At 34.8% G+C, this 16,695-nt stretch overlaps 1 protein-coding gene across 1 annotated transcript; it reads right to left on the bottom strand.

Moving 5' to 3' along the window:
- Positions 1–12,900: 12,900 nt before the first annotated feature.
- Positions 12,901–14,053, bottom strand: LOC102609871 (polyubiquitin). The gene has a single exon (XM_006480568.4). It carries the CDS (start codon positions 13,956–13,958, stop codon positions 13,038–13,040), a length of 921 nt encoding a protein of 306 aa, XP_006480631.1. The 5' UTR covers positions 13,959–14,053; the 3' UTR covers positions 12,901–13,037.
- Between the last annotated feature and the right edge of the window lie 2,642 nt (positions 14,054–16,695).

The following is a 16,695-nucleotide window of genomic DNA, read 5'->3' as shown; positions in this document are numbered from 1 at the left end:
TTTTAGAATATTTTTGTCTTTTAGAGAAATTGTTATGTTCGGGTAACAGTTAAATGAAATGGGACCTTTACAAAGACTCAATTCTATACTACTTAGTAAGAATCATCAAAAGAGATGAATCGCCCATCTCTTAGGACAACCAATATAGAAGTATTAAGGCCTTCTTTTGTTAAGGGTTTTATACCAACTTGTATTAAGCCGATGTGAATATAATTAAAACTTTTATCTTTTAATTTCTTTAAAGAGTGTTCTGAAAATAGATGAATAGTTTCAAATGACTTTGAAAGAGTTATGTCTCGTTCTTCAGTCTTTACAACATAATCCTTCTTTAAAAAATCAAGCTTTTTTGTTTTGTAAATCATTTCTTTAGAGATCTTTAGTAATTCCCAATTATCAATTGCTTTATTAAAGTCTTCAATTACAAATTCTTCCGAATTCACAACATTCTTTGAATCACTAGTTCTTCCAGAAGAAGAGCTAGAAAAGGACGATGCTCTACAGAGCAGAGAATCCATGGATAAAAACCTATATTCTAGTTTTAGTCTTGTAGGAATGGCTACAGTCTAAGGCTAAAAATTGGTTTTACTGCCCTACAACCAAATCAGGACTTACGACCAAAAACTACCAAAGCACACAGAGGTAACACTCACCACGCAAACAATGTTCAACTAAAACACAAGTCTTTAAACACGAAGTCTCTATCCTATGTTACACTATCCTCCCCTTGACTCTGATACCAGTAGGAAATATATGCAAACTTGTGTCTAAAGGTGTTCTTGCTACAACAAAATCATCTTTATTGAATTTCCCAAGAATTTTGTTCACATAATGTAATTGACTCAAAATAAGTCTATTAGATGTCCTTGAGATTTTTATTCCTAAAATGACATCTGCTAAACCCATATCTTGCATGTCAAAACTGAACTTCAATATATTCTTAGTAAATATGATCATCTCATCATCGCTCCTAACAATAAACATGTCATCAGTTAAAAGGCATAAAATACATAAACATTTTTTTATCTTTTTGACATATATACATTTGTCACATCCGTTGATCTTAAAACCACTAGCCATCATTGTATGGTTAAATTTTTCATGCCATTGTTTTGGTGCTTGCTTCAAGCCATTGACTTTACTCATTTATAGAATTGTTTTCTTGTCCTGCAGTTATAAAGCCTTCAGGTTGTTCCATATAGATTTCTTTATCTAAATCTCCATTTAGAAAGATTGTTTTTACATCCATTTGATGTACTTTTAAATTGAGCAATGCTTCAATTGCTAGTATCATTCCAATGGAATTTATTCTTGTTATAAGAGAATAAGTATCAATATAATCAATGTCTTCTCGTTACTTTTAAATTGAGCAATGCTTCAATTGCTAGTATTATTCTAATGGAATTTATTCTCGTTATAAGAGCATAAGTATCAACGTAATCAATGTCTTCTCGTTGCTTATAACATTTAATTACAAATCTCACCTTGCATTTATTAATTGATCTATTAGCTTTTATTTTCCTTTTAAAAATCCACTTGGATTCTAGAGGTTTGCATCCTGAAGTGCAGGTCTACTAACTGCCAGGTATGATTCTATAAGATGGATTCACTTTTACTATTAATAGCATCTTTTCACAAAGTGCCTTCTGGTGAACTTACAACTTTCATAAAGTTGTGTGGTTCACTTTCTAGTGACAAGGTCAGAACATCTTATTTTTCCGTTCTATCTCTTTTACTACATCTAATTTCAAAATGAATCTCTTGTTCACTATCTTGAACTTCTTATTTTTTGTCTTCACTATCTTTAATGATAGCTTAATGTGTTCGTTTAATCAAACTTGAGTCCTCCTTAAACTTATAAGCAAATACATTTTCAAAGAATGATGCATTTCTGGATTCCATTACTGTATTCTTGTGAATATCTAGTATATTCAACTCATACACAAGAAATCGATAGGACACTACTGTTATGTGCATAAGCAACAAAAATGCAATCTATAATAATAATAATAATAATAATAATAATAAATAAATAAATACAATCTATGAAAATACAATCTATAAAACGCGTCTTATTGTATCACAAATTTATAATAATAATAATAATAATAATAAATAAATAAATAAATTGAAATAGCAACGATATAATAAATAAATCAACAATATGTAGAATTATAAAAAAAATAATTCTACTACCACGAGGTTTGTAAAATTATAGTGTCCTTAAAACATATATGTCACCTTCACAATGGTGCTTGAATTATATAGGCATCTATCTCCCAGGATACAACAAATTCAAATAGTGTTGGCACCACAACCTTATTATTCCTGAGAACTGCAAAGAAATGTTTGAATTCTATCATGCTGAAACCTAAAGCTAGAATATTTGCTTAAGAGAGAGGAGAAGAAAATCATTAGGATTTTGGTGTGTTTTGCAATTGAATATGGAGGCCAATATATATGGGTTTCAAGGGGGCCATTAGTTAAATAAAATCTCATGTGGGATTTTTCCTAATTTTTTTTCATGTCAATGGGTGCTTTTTGAGATCCAATTTCTCATTCACCAAGCGCTAATTTGAGCATTCTATGATTCATTGCGAAAAGCTTATAAAGGAGATTCTAAATCATTTATGCACACATATTTTTTCAATATTTATCTTGCTCAAAATTGGCCTCAAAATAGCCACTTTATGCTAGTTTTCTAAGAAATTCCACACTAAAAACACATTTCCATTCTTGGTAGCTCTTGTCTCGATTGAATTTTTATTCTTACTCTTAAGGAGTAATATGAATCCAAATATTATGGAGAGAATTAGAGTGAGGGGACGAAAAATTTTAACAAACATAATGATTGAAGGTGCAAATGTATGACGTCGAGAGCAAGAAGGAAAACCTTTAACATGGCCGCATAAACCCTTGTTTCCTAAAAACTCTTTGGTGGATTATCCTGCAAATAAGTTGGAATTTCACCTTCCAAGTAGTTGAATGACATGTCTAAGTACATTGGAGGGAGAGTCTTACGTATGGTACCTAAAAGGTTATTGTGAGAAAGGTCAAACATTTATAGGAATAAAAATTTTCCAATCTCTAGTAGAATGGTTCCATCCATGCTGTTGTGGTTTAATGTTAAGCGCTGTAACCCTGAGTAATTGCCAATCACAGTTGGAATGGAACCACTAAGGTAATTTTTAAGGAGCTATAGAGACATAAGGTTGAAGAGTTTTCCAACTGCAAAATGTATTTGGCTTGGAAGTAAGTTTCAGGAAAGACGGAGGTATTTAAGTGAGGATAACTTGGTGACCTCTTCTGGGGTGATACCATATATTTTGTTATCAGATAATATAAAATCACTAGAGCATTAAAATTCTCATATTTCTGTTGGAATGGAGCTGTGGAGTTGGTTGGAACTGAGATCTAAAGGCTGCAGGCTAGTTAAATGGCCTACAGTTGCAGGAATTGGTCCAGTTAACTTATTAACTATGATAGACAAAAAGGTCAAATTTTTTCAATTTCCTATTTCGTATGGAATTGATCCAATGAACCTGTTGAAACCAAGGTTTGTCAAGCGAAACAGGGTTGAAAGAATAGGTCCACCTACGGTGTTATAATCCAGGTTAGACTTTTTAGATTCTCGATTTCTTGAGGTAACACAGCTTTGAGTTTGTTACGACTGAAAAAAAAAAACACCTCCATATTTCTTAAGCTCTCAATTTCTATAGGGACAGTACCTGCAGTATGATTGATTAAAGAAAGAATGAATATCAATGATTACTCTTTTATGGATATAAATTAAATATATAGCTAGGTATAAGTTGTATTATTGTGTAACTAAATAACAACTTTCTCTACTAGCCTTATCCGAAGCTTACCTAGTCAAGGCAGCCCTTGAATCAACAGCCACCGCCTCCACGCAATGACCAAAATTCTTGAGTTTTGCAAACATCCCCCTTACGGTGTTGCCGACTCTTTGGTCGCTGCTGAGACCTTCTAAAAGATGTTGCCCCCTCCCTTGGACCAACCCGACTCCATGCCACAGCCCCAAAACAAAAAAGTTTGCGTTTATTATCTTCCAGCCGCCACACTACCCTCGCTGCTTCTTTAGCCACAGCTGGGACTACTGTCATCACCCTTGATCCACCCCACCACAGCCTAGGCCCCATCGACGTCACAGCAACCGCACACCAACCAGTTGCCATTCGTGTCACAAAACCCTAGTTCTCTCATCCCTTCTGAACCCGCCATCCATGCAATAATCATTTCAACCCCTTCATAGCTAGCCCTCCTTACCAACACATCCACATTGACACATAGCCAGCAGCTTGGTTTTGAATGAGCCACCACAACCCGTGAACAGCCACTTCATCAAAATCCTAATATTCCCACCTCACTCCCACGCCTATAAATTCGGCTGTTAACACCATCAACCACCCAACGTAACCTGCCTATGTCATCCTATGCCTCTGTACTCAACCCAGCTGTAATCCTTGATCCAAATATTTCCACTTCTTCACCAAAATCCTTTGTGGATGTTCTTGCCGACTCCTGTTAAGACAATTTTACTTTATGGGGAGAACTTACTGTTGTGTTTTTCGCTGCTGAAGTGTAGTCCATGGCTAAACCTTTTGAACTATTCCTAGTTGGTAAATTTTCCTTTGGCCGACCCCCTATGAACATCATTCGAAACAAAATTTGTTTCCTTTTGGTTAAAAGGGCATTCTCAGGTCTACTTGTTAGATAACAGGCATTTCCTAAATAGACTTATACTGGAGGAAGATTATTCCTGAATTTGGATTCGCCAGACATTGTATGTTAATGGTAGGAGTATGCGGATCTTTAAATTGGGTACAGATTTTCGGTGATTAAAGGAGTCCTCTATTGTGCTGATTTGGGTTTTTTTTTTTTCCTTATTTGCCTATTCACTTTATTAATTATAAACTAGTTTTATTTTCGATTGCTTCAGCTGTTGGTAAACCCTTGTGAGTTGATCATGGTATGGCCTCCATTAATAGGCCATTTGTTGCTTGGGTGGTGATTGAGTATGATATCTCGCGGCCCCTATCACCATGAGTATGGATCGATGAAGGTGAATCCGGGTTTTAGCATGATGTGATTTTTGAGCGGGTACCTTCTTTGTGTGCTTCATGTATGGGTCATGCGTCTGATGCCTGCTATGTTACAAATCCCAAGCTTCGTAAGCCCCATCAGCCCGTTGGTGAACCTCAGAGTTGACAGCCTAAGGATAGGGGCAAATTACTTGTATCTGACATAGATGTCTAGCCTAGGGTGGTTCGCCCTGCTCATTATGTTGTCGTTGCTGATAATCAGCCTTAGGGATCTGACATACAGCTTTATCTTGTACAGGGACAGAATTCGAGTTTTGCTTGATAGTCTCCTCTGCCATTGGAGGTATGGCCATCGAGGCTTATGGCTTACGGTGAGACTCATTTGGCTATTAATGTCCTACTTATGTTCGTCAGGATTTCAAGACTATTTTGGTTGATCAGATTCGGGTTTCTTCAATTATTGATGATAGTGAGCATCGACTGGGTTTGTCTTGATCGGATGGAGATGCCATCGTTAATGAGGTCTTGGGTTCTAGTGATAAGGATAGATTTCTGACTGACCCTAAGGACAGACCAATGATTGATAGTATTAATGGCCAGAGGGTTACCAATTCCACTTAGGATTTCCTTTTAGTTACGGATAAGAAGTACCATAATACTTAGCGACGGATGCGGGCCTTTGCTCATCTGGAATATTAGGGAGATTAGTAAGGCCTCTGCGGTCCGCAAATTGCAGAAATTGATTTGGATGCATCGGTTATCTATGATATGTATTTTGAAGCCATTTCTTAATACTGATTAGTTAGAGATTATTCGGGTTATCTTGGGATGGATCAGGCTATGTCTTCTTAATTTGAGAAGATTTGGGTGTTTTAGTTAGAGCATTTGGCTGTAGAGCTACTACAAGATATGGGTCAAGTGATTTACTATCGTGTTAGCCATCTTTTATTCCTTGACCTTATTTTTATATCTTACTGTTTATACTACTTGTCTTGTGCCTGTGAGGGAAGATTTATGGGTTACCCTTGTGGCCTTTGCTAATAGCCATGATAGCCTTTAGGTTGTGAATGAGGACTTTAATGTTGTTTAGTTTATTTTTGAGATTTCTGGTGGACATGCCCAACCTCAAGGTGCTATTGATACTTTAAATTTAACTCTGTTAAACTATCATTTGGAAGATGTTGGGTTTTGTTGGTAGTCCATTTACTTGGACTAATGGACACATTTAAAGGGGGCTTATAATGCCTAATGGTCTGATTTTTTCTCTGTATGTTGAGTTACTCACTTGTTGTTCTCTTGTGACAATGATGCGACCAGAAGGTCTTTCAAATTCAAGTTTTTATGTGCTTGGCTTAAGCATCCTACTTTTCATAATGTTGTGTGATAGTCTTGGGTTGCCTTGGTTTTTGGCAATTTGATGAGAGCTTTTCAGCAGAAGCTAGTTCATCTGAAGCTTTACTTGAAAAGTTAGAATAATGATGTGTTTGGTAATGTTTTTCAAAGCGTTTAAGAGGGCGAAGAGGATGTGACTCAGAAGGAAAGATTGTATGATATCTATGGTTCTACTAAAGATAAAGCTACTTTTTTTTAGGCTAGAGCATGGTTATAGCGTATTTTACTCTGTGAGGAAGTTTTCTTGAGACAGTAGTCCAAGATTAGCTGGGTCCAAGAGGGGAATGCTAATATTTGGTTTTCTCATACGATGATTTGGAAGCAATGCCAGCTTTTTACTATTTATCAAATTCAGGATGCCTATTCGAAGTGGATATCTGAACCTACTATTGTTGCCATTTTTGTTGTTGATTTCTTTTAGGGTCTGTTGACAAGGGGTTAAGAGTCAGTTTCAGTGGTCTGGTTTTGATTTTATCCTATCAATGATGATTGTAAAGGATGATATGGATTTGTGTAGGGAGCCTAGCCTGGATGAGATTCGTCGGACGACATTTTTTTATTGACCCTGATAGTGCACCGGGTCATGATGGGTTTTGTAATCACTTTTATTAGGTTTGTTGGGATATTATTTGTAGTGACTTATTCGATGGTATCATTGACTATTTCAAAAGTTCTGCCATGCCTAGGGGTTTTCACAGTACTTTATTCAGTACTTTATTGGTTCTTCTTCCTTAGAAGACTTATCTAGCTTCTTGGGTAGATTTTCTGTCGATTAGTCTTTGTAGTGTGAGCACAAGGTTTCAACCAAGTTGCTTGTTTAGCTATTGGCCCCTCTGCTACCTCGTATTATTTCTCTCTCAGAGTGGTTTTAATACCTAGCAAGGTGATTCATGCTAATGTGCTATTATTTTAAGAGCTAGTTCACGATCTTAATCGTCTTAGTCGGGGCAACAATATGGTGCTGAAGCTTGACATGGCTAAGGCTTATGACTAGATGTCTAGGTCTTTTATTACTCAGATATTACAGTGCTTTAAGTTCTTAAAACAGTAGGTTTCCTTGATTTAGAAAACAATTTTTGGTCTCTGGTTCTCGATATTGATAAATGAGGTTAGTCATGGATTTTTTCAGTCACAGCGTGGTCTTCAACAGCGCGATCCCCTTTCCTATGTTTGTTTATCATTGTTGCTAAGTTTTTCTCTTGAGGCTTGGATCACTTATACTCGCAGTATCCCTTGGTCCGGTATGTACTACTGCGCTTTTTCATATCTCCCATTTGAGTTTTACAAATCATACTGTTATTATTGCTAATAAGAGTCGATCTAGCTTTCAACGATTTATGGTTGTTTTACATTATTATAAGGTTGTCTTAGGGCAGTTGATTAGTCAAGTAAAGAGTAATTTCTACATTAGGGGCTTGAAAGTTATAGCAATAAAGTATTTGATAAACACTAGTTACTTTAGCTTGGAAAATAAGTTGATTTGATTTACTCTTGGGGGCTTGTTTGGTATGCCAGATTTAATTGGATTAGATTGAATTTGATCGGATTAGATAAGATAAGATTGGATAACATTGGATTATATATAATTCTATGTTGTGTTTGGTGCAATATTAGACTAGACTATAAATAATCATGTCTTGTGTTTGATATATCATGAGGTTGGCTAGTAACTAATAATATGTCTTATATATTAATTTATCAAAATTATCTTAAATTTATTTTAAAATGACATGGAATATAATCTAACTTATACCAATAGTTATTGGTAAATTCATAAAAAAAATGCAAAATCTTCCTTTATTTTTTTTTAACATGTCATAGTTTTTAAACTTATATTTTAATAAATTATATCATCATAAACATAATAAGGATATCACCAACAAATATTTTACTAATTTCTAAAATTGCTCCAAACACAATTTCCAGAATTGCTATCCTTTTTTTTAATATAAGAAATTCACTAAAAAAACAAAATGACAAGATACAACTTTAATCAAAAGCATAAAGATAAAGTTCTATTATTAGGTAATAAGCACTAAAGTAAATTCATTATATCTAAAAATAAATTTCTAGGATTGGTTAAGAAAGAATTTCTAGAATTGCTATCTTTTTATTCTTTTAAATAGAAGAAATTCACTAAAGAACAAAATGATAAGATACTTTAATCAATAGCAAATCACATAAACTAACAAAGAAAGTAGACCAAGTGGCTAGAAATTGACAGCAAGATTTGCAAGCTTATGAACAATCCCATTACTGTATCTAGAAAATTAAAACAAAATCTACATAAATGTCTCTTCTTAATTCATCTCGAATTTTAGCCAAAACCCAAAACATTTCCTTCATGGAGCTATACGAACAAATCCATTAAAAAAGGTTCACTCAACACAAACAATTAACCTCCAAAATTGATTTATACACATGAAAATTAATTGAAACTAAGAAACACTCAAATACCATATAAAACATGATAATTCATTCCACCAAGTAATTATAACAAATAAATAAAAGAATGGAAAAATATTTAACATAAATTGAATTTTTTAGTCAAGATTTGAGGAGACTTTCTACATGAACAAAGGAGATTTGGCGATGAGAAAAGAGACTTTGGCGTTGAGAGTGATGGAGAGAAATTTTGGGATTTTTTTTCTTATCTTGTGAACAATGATAGGTTGAAATTTAGCTTACATATTATTATCCCACGCTCCCCTCATTATAAAATTTTGATACTATATTAGATTAAACTGTGAGCTCCACTAATTTTATCTTACAATTATTTTTGTGTACCAAACACTACATCAGGATAATTTTAGGGTAAAATTATCCAATCCCATCATTTTATACTCCAATCAAATGAACCCTCTTACGATGAAAAATCTATTATATATTTACTAATTTTATCAAAATTACTATTTAAAAATTATATTTACTATATATTATTAACTTTTATTCTATAATTATAGTTTTTTTTTTATAACAATTGTAACTTAAAATTTATAACATTTCAATGCCAAACAAAGAATCGCTAGTTAAGAGATGATTGCTCTAAACTAAAAATGCTCCAACTTAGCAGTTGTCTTGCATTTTTTTCTGCACATCTACTTTCACTTGGTAATTCTCAGACGACTAATTAGTAGTCAATTATTTGCATCGTAAAATCAAATGAAATGTGAATAGAAAACCTTCTAGGTTGCTGCCATTTTCGCCGATGACCAAAAGAAACAAGAGCAAATTATTCATGTATAAATAGATTGAAAGTAGACTTGTATGTAATGTGTGAATATGAATAATTACTCTATTAATTATAAGCCTCTGCAAGCTGGATGGACCATACCCATCAATATCACTTTTAGAAGATTTGTTTTTAGTTTTTCTCAAAGATAAGGATTGGGTTAAAAGAACTTAAATTAAACAAAATTCGATTTACCATAGTGAGGGTAGTTATTCAAGTCCTTGTATATAGATTTAATTTGCTCCATTTATATTATTAGATGAAGGTAGATTTCTATCTTAGAAAATGATTGGAAAAAAAATTAAAAATACTAATTAAAAACTCGAGTAATTTTTTTCTTAATTTTTAGAATTTATTTTTTTCCACAAAGCTTGAGTCTCCACTAGTCAGTAGCTAGAACCACCAGTCTCCTTCAATATTAATGGAGCTAGAAATCTAATAAAAAGCTATACTACATCATATAATAGATTTAATCTAAAATAATCCCAATAGAAAGTTATTCAAAAGTATCATAATAGATTAATAATGAAAGCTATACAAAACCGAAACAACACACAAAATTCTGTACGGGGAAAAGAAAATTATCAATTTTCCGCTAGATGATTGCCAAAGTTTTAAATACTGAAAAATTGAAAATTATAAATTTCAATTTATGAGGCCCGTAAAACCACCTCCATGTTCCTGCTACGGAGTCATAATAGAAGCATCACATAATAATTGGCGACTGCATAGAAAGTACCAGCACTCGTTGGATGCAGAAAAGGAATTATAGTATTAATGGTGCGTTTGGTACACTGTATAGTATAAATGGTGTGTTTAGTATACTGTATTATATTATTTTAATACAAATATATTATATTATATTATATTACATTAACACTGAATTATAATAATATTGAACAATATTTTATACTACATTAAATTGTATTAATTTTTAACTATACTATAATTAGTACTGCACTGTATTGTATTAAATTTTTTTATTAATTTAAATTATATATTTAAAAAATAATATTTATTAACTTTTTGTTTATTTATTAAAATATATATATTTATTTTAGGAAAATTATCTACCGACTACCTATTTTTTCGCTCTTTTTAAAAAATACACAATTCTTAATTTTTTTACTGAACTCCACTCGAAGTTACATAATTTTGCACATATCCACTTCCATCTTCAAATTGTTAAGAGAACAAACCAAATATTATATAAATGACTCTTTTACCCCCCAAATGTAAAAGGACAATTATCCACCAATTAGGTTTTTTTTTTCGTATTTTTTGAAAATTACACAATTCTTAATTTTTTTTTACTAAACTCTACTTGAAATTATATTGTTTTACACCTGTCCACTTCTATCTTCAAATAATGTCTTTATGAAATGACAAATTTATCCTTACGATGTCAGTAAAGTTCTAATAATGTTATAACGGGAGTGGAACGATGAAAAAAATGTTAATTTCGTAGAGCGCTGCAAAAACAAATTGTATATTTTTGAAAAAATTAGAAAAAAAATGTGGTCGGTGGATAATTACTCTTTATTTTATTAATATATTTTTTTTTTAAATTTTCCTCTCCCTTTTTTTTTTCTTTTCTTTGGATAATGTTTCTTATCATCATCTGCTTCCTCTCTCTCCTCCCTTCGTCTTCTCCAGATTTTCTCTCTTTCTCCGCCTTCTTCAGTTCGCTTTCTTTTTTTCTCCCCTCCTTTTCTTCTTTTTTCTTTGTCTTCTTCAGTTTGTTTTCCATTTTTTCCCTCTTTTTCTCCTTCTTTTTTCTTCTTCTTCTTCTCTGCCTTCATCTTCTCCACGGTGAAGGAAATGCAGGAAGATTTGATTGTCAGATGGATGTGCCCTAGCAAGCTTGGATTCTAAAATAAAGAGCAGGTCGGCTCGGCTTCTCTCATTTCCTACTAGAACCTCACATCTAAGTATGCAAGCCCATTACTTCCAGACATGCTATAACTTGACTTATGGCATGTGTTGTAAGACCAAGAGAGCTAAACTTCAGTGACACAGAATGTCTGCTTGTCACAATTTGAAGCAGCCGTAATGCAGATTCCGTTATGGGACCCCATAGCATTGGTGGATGCAACAAAGAATATATAGGGTGCGTTTGAGATTGAGGTTGGATAATTATAACTTAAAAGATACAACACTAAAATATTTGGTAAGCACGAACTGCTATACCTTGAAAGATATGTTGATATGATTTTTTACTTTATAATATAAAATCTATTATATCTTTAATAATTTTATCAAAATTATTATTTAAAATTTATATTTACTACATTTTGCTAATTTTTATTTCATAATTATAATTTTTTTCCACAGCAACGGTAATTTAAAAACTACAACACCTCAGTTCTGAATAGGACCGTAATGCGGCAATTTACCCTAAGGTATTATGATACGGTATTTAATAAATGTAGCCTAAATATTCTATACCTGTCTGAGCTTGTTGAAGACTCCAGCAGAATGCTTAAGCAAAATGAACTTCGATAGAAACACTTCTCCCAACATACAGGAAGGCACCATTTTCTGCAATACCAGGCTACGATATAAATCCATCGTTATAAACAACTTATTTTTCTTTAGCCAAAGTGTTAAGTCCACATATACCAACGGATCAGACAGAGTGAAATGTAAAATGGGCCACCAATGACATTCTTTCATAGCACTTCATCAGCGTCCAGATGAAATATTCCAAACTCTGATGGAAATTTCTCTGCAAGCACAGAATGTGATGTCCTATTTACTTATATAAACAAACAGTGCATGCTAGGGCATTAGTAGATTAGGAAAGGACAAACATAAACTTCCAGCTGAAGAGATCAAATTTGATTAGCAAGAAAAGTAAAAATAAACTGCTGACAAACAAAAAAGATCACACCTTGCTACTGCTAGTGATCTTAGAATCAAGAGGCAGTGAGAAATTGAGGAAAAAACTTTGAAGCAGCAATCACTATTGGACCAAGCATGATAGAAAGCATGCATGCCAGACAATAATTGGATTACCGCCGCACAAGTTGCCCAATTGTACAGTTAATTCTATGATTCCATCCGAACATGCATGGGACGCTTCAGTCATCCTCTAATCAACAATGCATCCATCTTGGGACGAAAACATAAGTTTCAACACATCCACTTATCCGCAATTCATCGTCGCATAAGAATAAACAAATCATACACCAACAAATTGGAAAGCACAGAAACTTATTTAAATTAATTTTTTATTCATCACCGCATAACCTTGTTTGACAAAAGACAGAAACAGAGCATGGTTACCAAAAAGCAACCAAGTAATTCATTACCCAAGTAAACAAAGAAACAGATACAACCGAGCAATTATCTCAAAATTCACCACCACGGAGACGGAGGACGAGATGGAGGGTGGATTCCTTTTGGATGTTATAATCAGCAAGGGTACGGCCATCCTCAAGCTGCTTCCCAGCGAAGATAAGCCTCTGCTGATCTGGTGGAATCCCTTCCTTATCCTGAATCTTTGCCTTGACATTATCAATTGTATCAGAACTCTCCACCTCCAGAGTAATAGTCTTCCCAGTCAAAGTCTTGACAAAAATTTGCATGCCTCCACGAAGACGGAGGACAAGGTGAAGAGTTGACTCTTTCTGGATATTATAGTCAGCCAACGTACGGCCGTCTTCCAATTGTTTTCCAGCAAAGATCAATCTTTGTTGATCTGGTGGGATCCCCTCCTTGTCTTGGATCTTGGCCTTGACATTATCAATCGTATCTGAACTCTCCACCTCGAGAGTGATCGTCTTCCCAGTTAGGGTTTTGACGAAGATCTGCATGCCACCACGGAGCCTGAGGACAAGATGCAAGGTGGATTCTTTTTGGATGTTGTAATCGGCCAAGGTCCGGCCGTCTTCGAGTTGCTTTCCAGCGAAGATCAGCCTCTGCTGGTCGGGAGGGATTCCCTCCTTGTCTTGGATCTTGGCCTTCACGTTATCGATCGTGTCGGAGCTCTCGACCTCGAGGGTAATCGTCTTCCCGGTCAGGGTTTTGACGAAGATCTGCATGCCGCCACGGAGCCTGAGCACGAGGTGGAGCGTTGACTCCTTCTGGATGTTGTAATCGGCCAAGGTGCGGCCATCTTCGAGTTGCTTTCCGGCGAAGATCAGACGCTGCTGATCCGGAGGGATCCCCTCCTTGTCCTGGATCTTGGCCTTGACGTTGTCGATTGTGTCAGAGCTCTCCACTTCGAGAGTGATCGTTTTGCCGGTTAGGGTTTTCACGAAGATCTGCATATTGACAAAGGTTGTTTATCTAGCGAGCAAAGAGAGAGATTTTACAATTGTTTTGAGAGAGTAATGAGAATGATGATAATAAATTGAGCGCGTTGGGTTTATATAAGAAAGCCTAACCCTTGTCGAACGATTCAGATGGAGGGCGGATTCGTGGTACTAGAATGTAAAGGAATGGTCAAGAATAGTCGGTACGGAGTTAAGTTTGATGACGTAATTGCCTATCAGTTTTGAACAATCTAGAAACTTCCCGTGATTTGTCGTAGAAAGATAATTTGGGTCAACGCGGTTTTACTTAATGGAGCGAGCCCATTTATAAATTTTAACTGATCGGATTTTGACCAATTGTGTGCTTACGGAATTTCTTTATTAGCCTAATAGACCATTTACATGAATACTAAACTAAATTATTCTTTAAGTGCCTGTTTGGTATGGCTTATTTAAGAGGCATAAGTACTTATTTAATCGCATAAGTACTTTTTAAAAATTTTTATGGTGTTTGGTTATTTTTTTAATAGAATTTTTTTAGCTTAAATAAGCTAATTTACCTTTACTAGCAAAAGCCTAAAATTTGAGCTTTTGGAAGTAGAGGTTAGAGAGTTTTTCCAAAAAATATATAATATAAAAAATATCACACATTTTAATGGTTCAAAAGTACTTTTTTTAATGACAACCAAACACCTAATGACTTTTTGTCCAAAAGCTCTATTGGTATAAGCTCTACTGCTATAAGCTCTACTGTTATAAGCTCTATTTAATAAACTGTATCAAACGGAGCCTAAGTACGCCCGAATAGCTATAAATATAAAAGAGGGAAGGTAGTGGCAATAGAATAATGCAAAGTGGGATGATAACAGAAATTTCCTGGGGGCACACTCCATATATACATGCTTAGACTATCTCTCTCTAACTAAGTTAATACACATATAAATGAAGGAGTTAGAATCGTCTTCACCCTTGAGCTCTCAACATTGTTAATGGTTAGCAACCACACCTTTCATTCATCATAAACTAACTTGAGCATTGAAATATGGTCACGGGCCACCACTGCTCCATTTCTAATTTCTAATTCCTCGTCTTTGAAGGTTCTTCAAGGTCTAAATCCACTTTCTCTCAATTTCCTCACTTACCATAGCAAATTGACCACAATTTCTCATTCCTTAAGCTTCATCAAAGTCCAAAACAAGCGACACTACCCGGATAACCTTTGCATCATACCTTTAAATGCAAATTTGTTGTGTTTGGGCTAACATGGTTTTACTTAATTGAGCGAGCCCATTTATAAACTTTAATTGATCGGATTCTAACCAATTGTGTGTTTACGGAACTTCTCGATTGGCCTAATAGACCATTTACATGAATACTAAACCAATTTATTCTCCAAGCACGTTCTATGGGCCCGAATAGCTATAAATATAAAAAAGGGAAGGTAAGTGGCAATAGAATAATGCGAAGTGGAATGATAACATGAATTTCCACCAGGCGCACTCCATATATAAATGTAGGGATGGCAATTTCTGGGTCCAGGTTTGGCCTTTTCGGTTCCGGACCTGGACACCAAAATGTTTGTACCGGACCCGTATTTAAACCCGCTTTTTATGAGTACGGATTCGGTCCGGGTTAAATCCAAAAAAATTCGGGTTTCCGGATTGCGGGTTTTAAACCCGGATCATATACAAATAAAAAAAAACTAAAAAAAATACAAATCTAGTTCTACAAAAATCAAATACAACCCAAATTCTTAAAAATCAAATACAAATTCTAAAATTTTCAATGTTTCAAAACAATAAACCATTCACAAATACAAATCTATATAATACAACATTTAAAAAATACAAAATTCATGTCTACATTCAACCTCACGATTCACGACTTCAGTTCACAAACTTCAAGGATCGGCGTCCGGCCAAGCAGCGAATGTCAGCTATTGATGATGACGACAACATCGACCACAACATCATAGCCGCGAATTTACGATTGGCAAAAGTGTCGATGAACGTCACAACCACAAAACAGCGGCCAAATGGAGGCTGATGGTGCTGATGAACATGAACACAACGAAGGTATGATGAGTGATGGCGATGATTTGATGAAGAGAAGAGTTGAAGAGAGAGGAAAACGATGATTTGATGAAGAGAAGAGTTGAAGAGAGAGGAAAACGATGATTTGATGAAGAGAAGAGAAGAGAAGAGAGAGGAAAAGAATGAGAAGAGAAGAGGAGTTGAGGTGGCTAGGTTGTGAAATTAGGGCATCCTTTTTTTCTATTTATATGAAAAAAATAATATTAAAATAAAGATATTCGGGTCCGGGTTCCAGATATTCGGGTTACCCAAACCCAAAACCGGGCCTGGATACGTCTGGGTTACTAAAATCTATTCCGGACCTGGATTTTTTTACATTCCGGTACGGGTTCAACTCGGTCTGGATTATGTGGGTTCATCCGGGTCCGGTCCGGATCCGAGTTATTCTGAAATCCCTATATAAATGCATGGGCTATCTCTCTCTAACTAAGTTAATACACATATAAATGAAAGAGCTAGAATCATCTTCAATCTTGAGCTCTCAACATTGTTAATGGTTAGCAACTACACCTCTCATTCATTATAAACTAACTTCAGCATTGAAATATGGTCGCAGGCCACCACTGGTCCACTTCTAACCTCTGATTCCTCGTCTTTAAAGGTTTTTCAGGTCTAAATCCACTTTCTCTCAAGTTCCTCACTTACCATGCAAATTGACC

The sequence above is a fragment of the Citrus sinensis genome, chromosome 6 (assembly GCF_022201045.2).
Source record: "Citrus sinensis cultivar Valencia sweet orange chromosome 6, DVS_A1.0, whole genome shotgun sequence".
NCBI lineage: Eukaryota > Viridiplantae > Streptophyta > Magnoliopsida > Sapindales > Rutaceae > Citrus > Citrus sinensis.
This window is presented reverse-complemented; position numbering and strand designations above follow the sequence as displayed.